This window comes from Arachis ipaensis, chromosome B9 (genome assembly GCF_059453495.1).
Source record: "Arachis ipaensis isolate K30076 ecotype BB chromosome B9, ASM5945349v1, whole genome shotgun sequence".
Taxonomy (NCBI): domain Eukaryota; kingdom Viridiplantae; phylum Streptophyta; class Magnoliopsida; order Fabales; family Fabaceae; genus Arachis; species Arachis ipaensis.
In genome coordinates this window covers 11,771,744-11,788,247 of record NC_142444.1, presented here as the reverse complement: position 1 = coordinate 11,788,247, position 16,504 = coordinate 11,771,744, and the positions used below count along the sequence as shown (strand labels likewise).

At 33.8% G+C, this 16,504-nt stretch overlaps 1 protein-coding gene across 1 annotated transcript; it reads right to left on the bottom strand.

The window, feature by feature from the left end:
• Nucleotides 1-7,076: 7,076 nt before the first annotated feature.
• Nucleotides 7,077-8,500, bottom strand: LOC148543742 (uncharacterized). Its single transcript, XM_088498693.1, has 2 exons — nt 8,279-8,500; nt 7,077-7,661 (listed from the first exon to the last, which is right to left on the bottom strand). The coding sequence occupies exons 1-2, from the start codon at nt 8,498-8,500 to the stop codon at nt 7,077-7,079; spliced, it is 807 nt and encodes a 268-aa protein (XP_088354819.1).
• Nucleotides 8,501-16,504: the final 8,004 nt, after the last annotated feature.

The following is a 16,504-nucleotide window of genomic DNA, read 5'->3' as shown; positions in this document are numbered from 1 at the left end:
AAATATTTTATTTTAAATTAAAAACATTTTTATTATTTTTAATTAAAAAACCAAATTTTTTTTTATTTTTAACTAAAATATTATATTAAACTAATCTAACTTGAATAAATATATTTTTAATTAAATAATTAAAAACCAATCCAATATATATAATATTTTTAATTACCACGGGCTAGCACCCAAAACCAACCCAATATGAACATAAACAGATAGAAAAGAGTAAGGTGAATTCTATCATATAGAAGAGAGATTTTTTTTATATGTGTAGAAATTTGTTGTCTTTTTTTTAATAAGACAAATGTCTAAAAAGAGAGTACAATTAAAATTATAGTAAAAAATAAAAATTAATTTTGATGTAGAATGTGGATCCCACTGCAGTAAATAAATTAAAATATTGACTAGTTATTAATTATGAAGATAATGATGGGCTGGTTTTTTTTTTTAATAGATTTAAGTTTATGGGCCAAGCCATTTTCTTTTGGATTTGGGTCTTAATTAAATTTTTTTTTATTAAAAAACGAAAATGATAAACATAATATCTTATGGATTTGGAGTTATTTGAATTTTTTTTGTTTGGGTCTTAGTTGATTTTTTTTGTGTAAACGTAGGTGTTGATTATTTTTTTTATGAAAAGTGGACAATTTTTTTTATCATGAAAGATGTATTTTTGTGTTCTTGAAAATATTAATTTAATCTTATTTTCACATGTTATTTTTATTCTAATACTCTCAACAATCTTATTCTTAATAATATTTTAGACTATAATAATTCATTAATTATGGTTTAATTATTAGTTATATGGTTAATTTTTGTAGCAGGATAAATAATTTACGTTATAAAAAAATTATAATAGTGCACAAGAATAAAATGTTTTAGCATTTAGAATTTAATTTTGGTTCGTTTAGAGTTTATTTTAATGATAATATTTTTTGTACGTGATAAAATTTTTGTATTGTAACATTTTTTTAAACAAAAATATCTACCAAAGTCATTTAATTTAATTTATATTACCTTTTACATATGTATAAATATTTTATATTTTTAATTATTAGTATAAATATGTCTATTTACATATTATTAAGTGATCACTTACATATTAATATATACATAATTTAGCCACCTATACGATACTTTTTAATTGATGCCTAATTTTGTTTGATTTATTTTTGCTAATAATTTTTAAATTATTATAATTATTTTACTTTTATCTTTTTAAATCTAAAATAAACCATTTAATTTTTTTTGACAATTTGACCAAAAATTTTAGACACCACAACAAATATCTACATAATTATATATAGTAAAATACTCAAATATTTATACATTATTAAATTAACCTTAAATGTATCGAATATAAATTATTAATTAAAACATATATTTTTTTATTAATTCAAGCGCCTCCTGCCTAACGAGAATCACTTTCAGTATTTTTTCGTCAACAACACTCAACATATTACTATCATTATAATTTGTCACGTTCCAACAACAATCTTCTATCAACGCAAAAATAAAATTTTGACAAGTAATAAGCATACCTATCATCAAAGATTAATTACTTTAAATTTAACTAACACACAAAAAATTAAATTCTAAATTCAAATAACCATTCTAACCAATAAAACAATAATTTTTTACAAATTCAGTTATTCACCGTATCTTTATTTTAAAAATAATTTACTAGCAAGTAAAAATTTAAATAACAATTACTTAAATATTTTTGTTCACATTAACCATTAACCTACACATAATTTACGTTATTATTAAATTAACCTACACATAAATGAATTAACAACTAAATTAACATTGTTAAGTATAAAAAATCTAGTCATCAACACTGTATCTAATTTTTAAATTTTATCGAAAATGTGAATCTAAACAGTAATAAATCCCTTATCATTAAATAGTAAAATACTTAGCAATTCAACTTTAAAATGAAAAACTTAAAGCATCTAATTTTAATCTCTAAACAATAAACCACAAACTCTGATTTCTTAATCATTAAACTTAAACTATCTAATCATGAGCTCTAAACCATCTAACCCTAAATTCTAAACAATATATTTCTAAATTCTAAATTCTAATAAAGTTTTTTACACTAAAACCTAAACTCTAAAGCATCTAACACTAAACCCTAAATCAAGTAACAATAAATTTGAATAACTAAACCATTTTATTCACAAGTTTAAAAATAATGAAACAACAAAAATAATTTAAATGGCTTTTAATCCAATTTTAATATGTTAGACTTTATTTAAATATTATGAATGCAAAGTAAATAATTATTTTTTAAAAATTTTTTTTATAAGGCTCATTTTTAAAAGGATTCAGTTTTATCACAATACTTATCATTTCATAATTTTAGAACAAATTAAATATAAAAAGAAAGAGTAATAAAAAAATAGGCAAGTAGCAATAAAATTCACCTAAATAAATCATGAAAGAATGATATCATATCATATTCGATAATAGATAATACTCTAGTTAATCTCTATATTAACTAATTGAATGTACAAGAGTGATAACACTCATCTTAAGGATAAATCACATAAATAAACGGAATGAGTTTTAAATTTACATGAATGTCCTAAATGCAAACTGATTATATGAATGTTTTAATTACATATGATTCGAATTAATAGGTGTACTAGTCAATCGAATTCATTGGAATCAGTTTACTATAAAAAAATATTTTAGTGAAGACTATTTCATGTAAATCGAATCTATTGAATTTAATTTAAAACCTATAAAAATCCAATAGCTTCGATTTAATAGGAGCAACTTCCATGGAGATAAATCGAAACTATTAAAATCAAATCACACTCAAGGTAAATCAAATTCATAGGTTTCGATTTAATGGTTTTGACAAAAGCATTTTATTATTGTGCACTATTATAAATGCTAAAGCATTTTATTCTTGTGCACTATTATAATTTTTTTATAACGTAAATTATTTATCCTGCTACAAAAATTTACCATATAACTAATAATAAAATCATAACTAATGAATGATTATAGTCTAAAACATGATTAAGAATAAGATTATTGAGAGTATTAGAATAAAAATAACATGTGAAAATAAGACTAAACTAATATTTTCAAAAACACAAAAATACATCTTTCATGACAAAAAAAATTGTCCACTTTTCATAAAAAAAATCAATCGACACTTACATCTACACAGAAAAAATCAATTAAGACCCAAACAAAAAAATTCAAATAACTTCCAAATCCATAAGATATTATGTTTATTATTTTTGTTTTTCATAAAAAAAAATCAATTAAGACCCAAATCCAGACAAAAAATTTCCTGGCCCAGAAACTTAAATCCATTAAAAAAAAAAATCAGCCCATCATTATAATTCATAATTAATAACTAATCAACTTTACATCATTAAATATTTTAATTCATTTACTGTAATGGGGTCCACACCCTGCACCAAGATCAGCTTTTGTCTTTCACTATGACTTTAAGTGCACTCCCTTTTTAGACACTTGTTCCACTAGGAGAAGGACAAAAAATTTCTACACATATAGAAATAATCTCTCTTCTACATGATAGAATTCACCAAAGAGTAAACACCCAATCCGGTCCCTATCCATTTCAAATTAGGACAAGGCAACCCCTCACCAAAAAGGTAACCCACGCTGGTCCCTATCCGTGCATAAAATAACTCATCACGCCCCCTCCCTTGTATCCCCATCCATAGTTGACGGAAAAGTCCGTGGCACTTACCAGTGCTGATCTGGTAGTTAGTACAGAGTTAAATTCCAACATGGATTAGGGTTAATGGACAGGGGTCGATTTGTCCTCATGTCACATTAAAAAATGACACCGTTTCTAGGTTAAAAAGGAGGAAATATTTACTTCATCTTCTGGTTTCCCAACCTCTCCACAAACTATTCATTTTCTAAACAATAACGAAACTTTAGAGGACTATGGTTGGAAGTGGAGAATGTTGCTCATCCTCCAACCTGCGAGCTGGAGGCGATAGTTGGAGTTATAGCATGAACTCTAATGAGAGTATTGTAGGTAGAAGGAAGAAGAGATGGGTCTTCCCAAAATGCTATTGTGGGCCTGATGCTATTCTGCTCATGTCTGGGTCCAAAAATAATCCGGATAGGTTATTCTTACGTTGCCCTAAGTTCAAGGTATGTTCATGAAAATTTTTGTGTTGATTGTGTTCGATTCTATACTTACTTCAAGGTATGTTCATGGTTTTAACCTTTTTGAATTTGTCTAAATGTAGACTGCAGAAGCTTATTCCTCATTTTTTATATGGCTAGATGATTATGTTTCTTCCTTTAATGAGCATGTTTCGAAGACAATATCAAAAGGGGTATTGTCGCAGAACCAGCATCGATTTGAAGGCCTAAGTGATGTAGTGGATGACAAAGTGGAAGAGCTAGAAATTAGATTGATTGGATTAGAAAATCAATTGGAAAAGAGCAGGAAAAAATGGGTGAAAGTAGATGCTTGGGGTTAGGTTGTAATATTTTGCATTTTTGAGTGGGGTTATGGTTGCCTGTTTATTTAGGACAACTATGTATGCAACTTAATAAATCATTTTAGGGTATTTAAGAATTGTGTGGCAAGATGAAATTGTATATGTAAACATTGTGGAAATTATATGAAGATGAATTATTATTATGACTGTTTAAAGTTTGTTACCTGAACTTAAATTAAATTAGTGCAGCAAATATTTGTGCATGTAACATGGATTGAAGTAAACCTTATAAAGCATAACAATTCATACCATTATATTAATATTGTCAAGAAACATGTAATTCATATGTTCACAGTTATAATATCATTGCAGAGGCAACATGGCCCTAAATAAAAGTTACACATTTATAAATACCAAAAAACCAAAAGAACAGTAAGACATCTCTTGGAATAATTGTATCACTTCAAGCTAAAGTGTCAACATATCAAAATAACAGTAACACATTTTTAAATCCCTATTAGCACTGTCACCCCTGCTTAGGAGACCTGAGTCCTGGAGTTCTGAAGCCGGGTGTTGGCACAAATTTCAAAAGTTTTAATGCAGTAGTTGAATTTGCAGCTGCTATCGTCTCTTCAGAAATTGCATCATGACTGGTTCCTAGAGTAGTCTTCCCAGCTATTGAGTCAATTGATTGGAGATGTGAGGTAGGGGTGTTCGTGGTACGGTTTGGTTCGGTTTTAAGGGAAAAAGTCATCCAATCCGAACGCTTAATTCATGTGCAGTGCGGTTTGGATTGGATGAACTTTTTTTGAAAATCCGATCCGATCCGATCCGATTACAAGTGGTTTGGATCGGTTTGGATTTGCGATTTTTTAAATAAAAAAATAAATAATATAACAAGTCTTAACATCAAATTTTAAATAATCAACAATGACATAACAAGTCTTAACATATCTTAAAAAGCCAACAATAACATAACAATAGAAATAAAATTATAGGTTAATTAAAATAAATAAATAAATACTATTTTAAACATAAAATATTTATTAAATAATAATAATACATGAATAATAAAAAAATGTATAACAAATTGAACATGTTATAAATATAATTGTAAATATAATAATAAAATAATAATATTATAGCACATTGTGCGGTTTGGATTGAATTGGATCGGTTATGAAAAGTAGATCCGAAATCCGATCCAATCCAGCGGTTTGCAAAAAATAGAATCCAATCAAATCCGAATTAGTGCGGTTTTAATCGATTTTCGGTTTGGATTAGATTGGATGAGCGGTTTAATTTGGATCGGTTTGGATTTGAACACCCCTACTGTGAGGTGTGAGGTATCAGGTTTGGTGCTTGGGATGGTTGAAATTTGAACCATAAGGTTGGCCCCAGTGCTGGTATGGGTGGAGGCACGAAACATGGAGCTGGTGGCCTTATAATCTGGTGCTTCTCCCTAAATGGTATAGGATTGTCATTGGAGTTTTCTCCTACAGCCTGTAACAAGGTAGGTTTAACAGTTATATGAATGAAAACTTTAAGGGATTGAGATGTAATAATTTCTTGTATGAAACAGGTTTTATTTTTTTTAAAAAAAAGGAAAAAATGACCTTCTCAGCTGGTGGTGCAGATTGTGATACTGAAATTTCTTCTCTCTGATTTTGGGTCGATGCGCCAGTTCTGATTGGCTTTTTGGGTAGTTTCTTCTTAGCTTTTCTCGTTTTGCTCTATGACAAAAATCAATATATTATAGAAAGCAAGTAACAAAATTAGTGTAACATAGAAACCTAAACCATAGACTCACCACAGAATCTGAGGTTGGCCCTACTGTTGTGGCATTTGCATTGAGGTCAGAGGTCTTTTCATGACATTCTTGAACCTAATCATTGACATGAATAAAAAGCCACAGCTCAGACCTCATCTAAATCTAATCAGTACATAACACAGCCATTGTACCTCAATTCTCAAACACAAAGTAAAGAAGCTATTGTTTAGAACAACTCAATTCTCAAAACTAGCACATTATACCTGATCAGTGCTTGTTATTGGATCAGTGTTTGTTGCTGGATCAGTTGATGAATTCTGGGTTGTTTTCTTCTTTTGTGCTCGTCTCTCCTTTTTAGTCATAGGCTTCCAGTTGGGATCTTGTGCTGCATTCGGGCATGTCTTGTAGTAATGGCCTTTTTTGCCACACTTAGAGCAAGTAACAACAAATGTCTTCTTTGTCTTGGTGGTGCTCATCTCTCTCTCAACTGGATTAGCTCTTCTCTTCAACTTAGGTCTATGAGCAGCTCTCTTGATAGTGGGAGGCAGTGGCCTTGGTGCATTGGTAGTGTCCAGTACTCATCACTGTTGACTGATTTAATGCAATGTGAATAGGTTGCTCTGATGGCTTCCATAGTTAGCCACTTATGTACAAAATCCTCAGCCTTAAGACCCATTTTAGCTAGTGCTGCAACTGCATGTCTACAAGGCATTCCTATGGACAATAGCCAAGCGATGCAGAATTAGAAAAAGACAATGGACAGACAGTGATAAACCAAAAATAATAACAACTAAATAATTTTTTCAAACAAGCCTTAATATGGATCCAATAACTATATAACCAGAATTACCAGTCAACTGCTAGACATTGCAGGTGCATGTCCTCTTGTGAAGATTAACACCCACTTTATGGTTTTGGGAATGAACCTCAAAGAGGACTCTTTCTGAATCACCAGCCCATATAGCTTTCCATTTATGACTCTTAGGCTTGATAAATTGATCCAACTTCTTATGTTGTACTAGTGCAAGCGGTCCAACGTGAGCCTCCAACTTCTTCTTGTGCATTGCCATCTTTCTCATTATGTAGCACCACAACCCTTCACACATCGTTAGAATAGGCTTTTCCCTATGCTCCACAATCTTTGCATTCCATACTTCGCACATATTATTAGTTATGTTGTCCACTTTCGACCCATGACTAAAGTACGCTTTACACCATACAGCTAGCTCAAATTTTTGCATATACTCCCATGCTGGTATACTTACTCGCTTTAACTTCTCCATCGCAGCACCTAATTCAGTGTGTGTGGTGCACCTGGCACATTCCCAAACCAGCTGCTTAGTCTCTTCATCTTTGAAGTGCTTGATGAAGTTCTTCCAAATATGTAGTACACAATTCTTGTGATGAGCTCTCGTAAATATCTCTTTCAAGGCCAATGCCAACCCCTGTATCAGTCCAAGGACATGATATCATTAGAAAATTATAATTAACAAATGGTTGCATCTTATAATAATACGAGACACCATTGTTGCAATGATCCACACTTAGAATGCTAAAACTCAAATTAAAGTAACTGTTGGCAATAATTTTGTATATATATATATATTCCAAAATAATCAACTAATTTTTACTAGAAAATCAAATTTGTTAAATACAAGATCTAATCAGGGAGCTTCAATACAACATATTTAATCTCATTGATGATGAATGAAACAGAATCTTAGCTAATATAAGAATTAATTCATCAACTAACAATCTGATATAATATAGCTTGCTGTAAAATAAAAAAAGTTTTATTTCAATGGAACATATTAACCAGCCAAAGCAGAGTACACACTTATATATAATTATGATCAAATTCATAGCACAGTAGTAGAAGTCTATGACACAAAATAAATCAAATAGTTAACTAACCCAAATACTAACATCGCAGAGTATAATAAAATAGAGTACATCATACATAAGTCTTCAATACAAGTAGCTGATTAAATTGATATGGACCCAAAAACAAGTTACAGTAAATGACATCAAACAAGTTAACTTAGCAGGGTTTAGAGTTGACCTTTTGTTGATCGGAGATAAAATTCAGTCCCAACTCAGTGCAATCCTCTAGATCCTGCTTCAGTATTGACAAAAACCAGCCCCAGGTGTCTTTACATTCGTTCGAAACCATAGCATACGCAATGACCAAAAAGTGGTTGTTGGCATCTTGTCCCACCGCAGATAACAGCTGTCCACCATAGTAACCTTTGAGGAAACACCCGTCCAACCCGATTAGAGGCATGTACCCATCTTTAAAACCCTTTTTACATACATCCAAACTTGATGAGTTTAGAAAACTCCAATTTAAATTTGTGATGACCAAACATTATTAATACAATTAATTATAAAAATTATTAATTTGATCTTCATGTAATATTTACTAATTAATAATTTTGTTATGCAGAGTTTGCTATTAGGCCGAAATATAGCAAGCCCATTGGAATATTTTTTTTCAGCCTTGGTATTAAATTGTTGTGATTATGGTGGCTAAAATCATAGTTATGTTATTTGGGTCAGAAATTGTGATATAAGCCCAATTGAAATCTTTGTTACAAGACCAAAGAATTTGGTCTGAATTGAAAAGAGAAGAGGGAAGAAGTTTTGCTTGTTTAGTTCGGTTACCCATTCAATTGGGTTATGGAATTCAAATTTTAATTTACTTTGATTTAATACAAGCATTGGAAAGATAAAAGAGAAAGTGAAAGTGATTGATAGCTATCATTACTATCACCGATACCAAGCTAAAGGGATTTGCGAAAGTTAATTCATTTCACTCACTCTCTCTCTCTTAGTTACATTGAAAATGTTTTATTTTTTCTTTCTTCTCTCTCTTCTCTCCTCTAGCTTCGATCACCTCACAGCAACTATGGAAGAAATTTTGAGCTATCAAAAGAAGGTGGAAGAAGCTAGTAACAAGACCATTGTAATGATGGCACCAAGAAAAAGAAAACAAAAAGTATATTGTGGCTGAGATCTTCATCAAAAAGAGTAAGATATGGTGAAGTAACCTCAAGCTCTCCATACCCAAAAATGGTAGAAGATGATTTCGGTCAGAGGAAGAAGATCCTTGGAGGTATGGCTTGTCTCTGCTTTTAATCAACTACCACAGGAGGTAGCTACAGTAGCTACGTGATGGAGGATGCAGAAGTTAGAGCAGAAGAAGCTGTCATCATTAAGAACTCATCAAGGACTAGGGGTCCTTCTTGGAGTGCAAGTCAAGATGGATGGCTCGGATTGGTGAAGATTGGTGCAAAAGAAAGACACAGAGGTAATTACATGTTGGATATAGCATTCGGTTTCCTCTCCTCTCTCTTTGGCCGAACCGATTTTGCATGAAGAAGAAGAAGAAGAAGTTGGCTCGGTTCAAGAGCTTCAACCTTGGAGGCTTCCCCTTCTATAAATAATGGAGAACAGCCAGGGCTTGAAGCAAGGAAAAGAGAGAGCACAGAGTTCCTATAGCTCCCCAAGCTAATAGAAGTTCTTCTCCTTCAATGTTTTCTATTTTGTAATTTTTTGCTTAATTTTGTCTGTCTTGAGTCTCATGGAAAAAGGCAAACAGTGAGGTTTGTAAGAAAAAACCATAGAGCGGAAAAAGGCAGAGAGTGCAAAATTAAAAGAAAAAGCCATAGATGTCCTTAGAGGTCCTTTGTACATCTGTCTTGTGTTTCATGATTCTGTGGGAATCCCCTTGCAAGTTGGGTTAGCACTTTGTAGTTGAAAGCTTGGCTATGACCAAGTCAAGTTTAGGATTGGGGTTTAGATTCTGGGCTTGTCCCAGATAGGAAGGGTAGTTCCTAGGGAGAATTGGTATATGTAATCATGACGATTATAGTGAAATTCCATCATTGTTATGATGGAGACTGGATGTAGGCTGCGTTGCACTTGGCAGCTGAACCAGGATATATCGTGGTGTGATTCTCTCTCTTTCTTCTACTCTATTTCTGTTTCTGCTGCATAGGAGATAAAACCGAAAAATATCTCGTGCCGGGTTACGAGATAAAAAGAAAAAGTCTCGTGGCTGGGTACGAGACAAAAATTAAAAAGTCTCCAGAAGTTGTTTCAAAGACCAGCAAGACTTAATAAGCGAAAGTGGGCTAAGATTCAACCCCCCTTCTCTTAGCCACTGAAAACCATCAATTGGTATCAGAGCTTGGTCTCAAAGAGATCAAGCTTTGCAGCTTGGAGAAAAGATCCAGATGGCCGAGAACAGTGGCTCAAACTTGGTGTCCTACAATCTGACAGAAAGACAGGCAAGCAACAGACCTCCTCTTTTCAATGGGAAAAATTATACCTATTGGAAGGAGAGGATGAAGATTTTTATGCAAGCAGTAGATTACAGATTATGGAAGATCATCCTTGAGGGTCCTCAATATCCAACCACCATAAGTGCTGAAGGAGTAGTCTCACTTAAACCTGAAGCCAGTTGGACCGAAGAAGACAGAAAGAAGGTGGAGCTCAATGCCAAGGCTATCAACTTGCTCAACTGTGCAATCAGCTTCGAGGAGTACCGACGGGTATCACGATGCACAACGGCAAAGGGAAAGGGTTAAAGAAAACTCCTTATGAGCTATGGAAAGGAACCCCTCCTAATCTTAAGTATTTCCATGTTTTTGGATTCAAATGCTTTGTACTTAACAATAAAGAAAATCTTGATAAATTTGATCCAAAATCCTATGAGGGGATGTTTGTTGGATACTCCACCACTAGCAAGGCCTATAGAATTTACCTCAAAGATCATAGGACCATAGAGGAATCCATACACGTTTCTTTTTGTGATACTAATGCAATTCTCAGTGTTTCTTTAGATGATGATATAGGTAGTGAAGCAGAAACAAGCCATCAGCCAAGCAAAGAAAGTCCCAATGCTGTCCCAAATGAAGAATCTGTCCACCCAGTTTTGTCTCGTCAGGATGGAGGAGACATTTCGGTTTTGTCTCCTGAGCCAATAAGAGAATCTGGAATAGAACCGCCTGTTGAAGCTCATCAAAGCTCAACATCACTCCAGAAACCAAGAGAATAGAAGTCCATAAGGGGTTATCCTCATGACTTTATCATTGGAGATCCCTCTCAAGGTGTAACAATAAGATCCTCAACCAGAAGGCAAACTGAACCAAGCAATCTTGCTTTCTTGTCACAAATGGAGCCCAATAATGTGACGCAAGCTCTTGAAGATCCTTCTTGGGTCAAAGCCATGCAAGAAGAGCTAGCTCAATTTGACAAGAATGATGTTTGGACACTATACCTCATCTGGATGGTAAGAAGGTAACGGGTACTACGTGGGTTTTCAAAAATAAATTAGGTGAGGATGGAAAGGTTGTTCGTAACAAGGCTAGATTAGTGGTCCAAGGTTACGATCAAGAAGAGGGTATAGATTTTGATGAGTCTTTTGCTCCGGTAGCAAGAATGGAAGCAATTAGGTTGCTTCTTGCCTATGCTGCCCAAAAGGGTTTTAAAATGTTTCAAATGGATGTCAAATGTGCTTTCCTTAATGGCTTTATTGATAGAGAAGTATTTGTGGCTCAACTCCCCAGTTTTGAAGATAAAAAATTTTCAAATCATGTTTTCAAACTCTCAAAGGCTCTTTATGGCCTTAGGCAAGCTCCAAGAGCTTGGTATGAAAGGCTTAGCGCCTTCTTGTTGGAAAATAAATTTCAAAGGGGCACCACCGATACTACTTTATTTATTAAAGCATCTAATGATGATATTCTCCTAGTTCAAGTCTATGTGGATGATATAGTGTTTGGCTCGGCCAATGAATCCTTGTGTGAAGAGTTTGAAAAACTCATGACTAGTGAGTTTGAAATGAGTTTAATAGGAGAGCTAACATTCTTTCTTGGTCTCCAAATTAAACAAACTCCTAGTGGCACTTTTATTCACCAAGAAAAATATGCTAAAGAATTAATCAAGAAATTTGGCCTAGAAAATTCCAAACCAATGGGAACCCCAAAGCATCCAAACACTAAACTTGAAAAGGATGATGATGGCAAAGATGTGGATGAAACACGGCATAGAGGAATGATAGGTTCACTTATGTATCTTACCTCCTCTAGACCGGATATTGTTCAAAGTGTGGGTGTATGTTCAAGATTTCAATCTCACCCAAAAGAATCCCATCTTTCGGCCGTTAAACGCATCATTAGATACATTAAGGGAACTAGTGATTATGGCTTATGGTATCCAAAATCTAATGATTTTTGTGCAGTGGGGTTTTGTGATGCAGATTATATGCGAAAGATAGGGTGGATAGAAGGAGCACATCCGGCATGTGTTGCTTCCTTGGAAGCTCACTCAACATGTGGTCAAGCAAAAAACAAGCCACAGTGGCTCTATCCACAGCCGAAGCTGAATATATTTCTGCATCTGCATGTTGTTCACAATTAATCTGGTTGAAAACTCAGTTGGAAGATTACAAATTAAAAATCAATAGTATACCCTTATTTTGTGACAATATGAGTGCTATAAACATTTCTAAGAACCCTGTTCTGCACTCAAGAACCAAGCACATTGAAATCAAATATCATTTTATTAGAGAGCATGTGCAAAAGGGTACTAGTGATATTCAATTTGTAAAATCTGAAGACCAACTTGCTAACATTTTTACAAAACCCCTATGTGAAGACAAATTCTGCTCTTTGAGAAAAAGTTTGGGAAGGATAGAATTAAGCTCTGTTGATAATTTGTGAATTTTTTTATTCTATTTGGTTTTGTCTCGTAGGAAAGCAGGAGACAAATTTCAGGCTGTGATGAATGGGCCATGATTCAGGGGAAGACTGAACTGATGTTAATTATCTTGGGCCCCACCAAATCTCTTTGACCTTACTCTGACCCGTTTTTGAGTTCCTCATTTTTAATCACATTGTTTTTGGAAGGTGTCATATCAAATCTTGTAGGAAAGTGTTGTTGTCAAATCAAATCTTTATCCATCCCTCATCCCTTGATTCTAGGAGCTAACCATTCAGTTTTAATTTTAAAATCCCTCATTGGTTAATAACCGCGCCTTAATGGGTAATAACTACCCCACTTTTCTCTCTAATCAGCATTTAATGCTTTCTTAACCTCCCACATTTCTCCACTCACTTTGGCCCCTCTCTTCATCTTCCCTCTCCCTTCTCCATTTTTTCTTAACATGAAAAAGAAGGTTGCCCCAAGGAAGAGTAGCCGAACCCCCTTACCAAAAAGTTCCCCATTCTCAACTTCTCAAACCCATACACACATTCATATACACTCCACATCCTCTTCATCGCACTCACCATCATCCAAACAAACCGAAATAATGAGAAGGAAAGTGATAGCGCAGAAAACTTTATCAAGGAGAAAGCTTGGAAAGAACAAGGAACCAATCATAGAAGAAGAAGAAGATGAGTCTCAAACCTCCATTCCTCACTCACCACCGAAGAAGGCAACACCACATGCGTCTGCTCGAAGCTCTCAGAAGACCAAAAATTACGTGCTACGTGACACAAAGGAACCACCGAACCTGGAATCCTTGGATTTCAAGAATAAATACAACAAAAGTCATTCACATTTTGATCCTGGAAGGTTCAATTCTTGTGTATCTTATGAGTTTCACAAAGAGGTGTTGAAGAAACGTCATTTGTGTGCTTCGTATATAGTGAACCTTGACTCTCTTGCTACTAAAGGAATCGACTTTATCACTCTTTTTGAAGATATGAAGTGGTCTCCCTTGTTCAAAATTTAGAAACCTGTATACCCTGCCTTGGTTTGAGAATTTTATGCAAACATGAGGCTGATTGATGGTGCAATTCATTCTTATGTGAAGCGGGTTTATATGACTCTAAGCAGAGAAACAATAAGCGCTGCCCTGGGTTATGTTGATGAAGGTCCAGCAGCTTATATGTCAGAAAAATGGGATTCCCAAGTTGGAGTCACCCTTCAGATTGCTCTGCAACAAATCTGTGAGAATCTATCTGGACTGGATGGCACGGTTTTTGTCCTTGGTCCAGAAAGAGCTTTGTTGCACAAAATCATTACTCACATTCTGACTCCACAAAGTGGCTCACACAATAGAGTAACAGTTTTTGATTCCCTTGTGCTTTTTGCTGTTATTACTTCATCTCCTATTTCCTTTGCATATATCATGGTTAGACATATGTGCGAATGTGTTAAAAGCACCAAAAAGGCTAACCTTCCCTATGGCATATTTCTTACCTGCATCTTTGAATACTTCAATGTTGATCTAACCAATGAAGATGTAGAGAACAAAGTCTCATCAATTAAGGGAGGAGGAGTTTCAGGTAAAAGCACCAAAGAAAAACAGTCAATGCCCACTAACAGTGATCTTGAGAGCCGCCCAGCCGAACCATCCAAAATGGCAGAATCAATCAAGGTGGTCCTCACTGAGTTTTCTAACATGTCCAAACTGATGGTGGAGTCTTACAAGGCCGCTCGTAAGCAAGCATACGAAATTGAAAAAGCTTGGACAAAGTGCCAAGAAAGAGTTGGTATGATGCTTCAGAATTTCGAAGAGAAGATGGGGGCTGCCGATAAGGATGATGAATCTGGATCTGAGTACAACCTCTCTGATGATTGAATTATTTGTTTCTTGTTGAATTCTGGTTTATGTTGGTACTTTGTAGGCTGTTTGGATACTTTAGACCTCTGTTATTTTGATTAAACTCCTGGACATTTTGGTTTCTGATATATTTGTGTATATTCTATTGTCATTTATTTTTGCAGGTTCCCCTTTGATGACAAAAGGGGAGGAAAGATGAAAAAATTGAAAAATTAAAAAATTGAAAGAAAGAAACAGGGGCTGAAATCAATTTCATTCATGATTACCCCTGTACATGTGTTGTTCTGGTTTATGTTTTTATCATGATTTGATTTTGCAGGTTTATGTTTTATCATGATCTGTTCTTGGCTGTGATAAGTTTGATTAAGCTCTGATAATTTTGATTTAATAATCTGCCAATTTTATGAAGTTTGGATGTTGACCTATCTTAGAAACAGCTTCATAAATTGTAAATTATTGTTTGGCAAATCCTTTTTGCAAGAAACTGTTTTTACAAGAATTAGGTTAATTGATTTAAAGTATGTTGAGTCTTGATTATATGTTGAAAGGTACTCTGAGGGTACTCAAGCATGCTTTATTTTTGTTGTTTTGATTGAGCAGAAAGTCATTTATATGATAACAAATTAGTTTTGTTTATCATTTTACCTCTGCTCATAAATCAAGCCATTCAACATCTCAAATTTAATATATTGAATAACAGTTGCCTTAGGCTTGATAAAAATTGTTACAGGTAAAGCTTCCCTTGGTAAAATGGCATATATTAAGGGGGAGCCATGTAACAATTGAAAAGGGGAAGGAATCCTAATCCTCAAAGGGAGTACTCTAATCTTTGATTTCTTTCCATTTCAATTTTTTAATAATGTTTGTCATCAAGAGGGAGATTGATGAGTTTGGAAAACTCGAATTTAAATTTGTGATGACCAAACATTATTAATACAATTAATTACAAAAATTATTAATTTGATCTTCATGTTATATTTACTAATTAATAATTTTGTTATGCAGAGTTTGCTATTGGGTCGAAATATAGCAAGCCCATTGGAATATTTTTTTTCAGCCTTGGTATTAAATTATTGTGATTATGGTGGCTGAAATCATGGGTATGTTATTTGGGCCAGAAATTGTGATATAAGCCCAATTGAAATCTTTGTTACAAGACCAAAGAATTTGGTCCGAATTGAAAAGAGAAGAGGGAAGAAGTTTTGCTTGTTTGGTTTGGTTACCCATTCAATTGGGTTATGGAATTCAAATTTTAATTTACTTTGATTTAATACAAGCATTGTAAAGATGAAAGAGAAAGTTGAAGTGATTGATAGCCATCATTACTATCACCGATACCAAGCCAAAGGGATTTGGGAAAGTTAATTCATTTCATTCTCTCTCTCTCTTGGGTACATTGACAATGTTTTATTTTTTCTTTCTTCTCTCTCTTCTCTCCTCTAGCTTTGATCACCTCACAGCAACTATGGAAGAAATTTTGAGCTATCAAAAGAAGGTGGAAGAAGCTAGTAACAAGACCATTGTAATGATGGCACCAAGAAAAAGAAAACAAAAAGTATATTGTGGCTGAGATCTTCATCAAAAAGAGTAAGATATGGTGAAGTAACCTCAAGCTCTCCATACCCAAAAATGGTAGAAGATGATTTCGGTCAGAGGAAGAAGATCCTTGGAGGTATGGCTTGTCTCTGCTTTTGATCAACCACCACAGGAGGT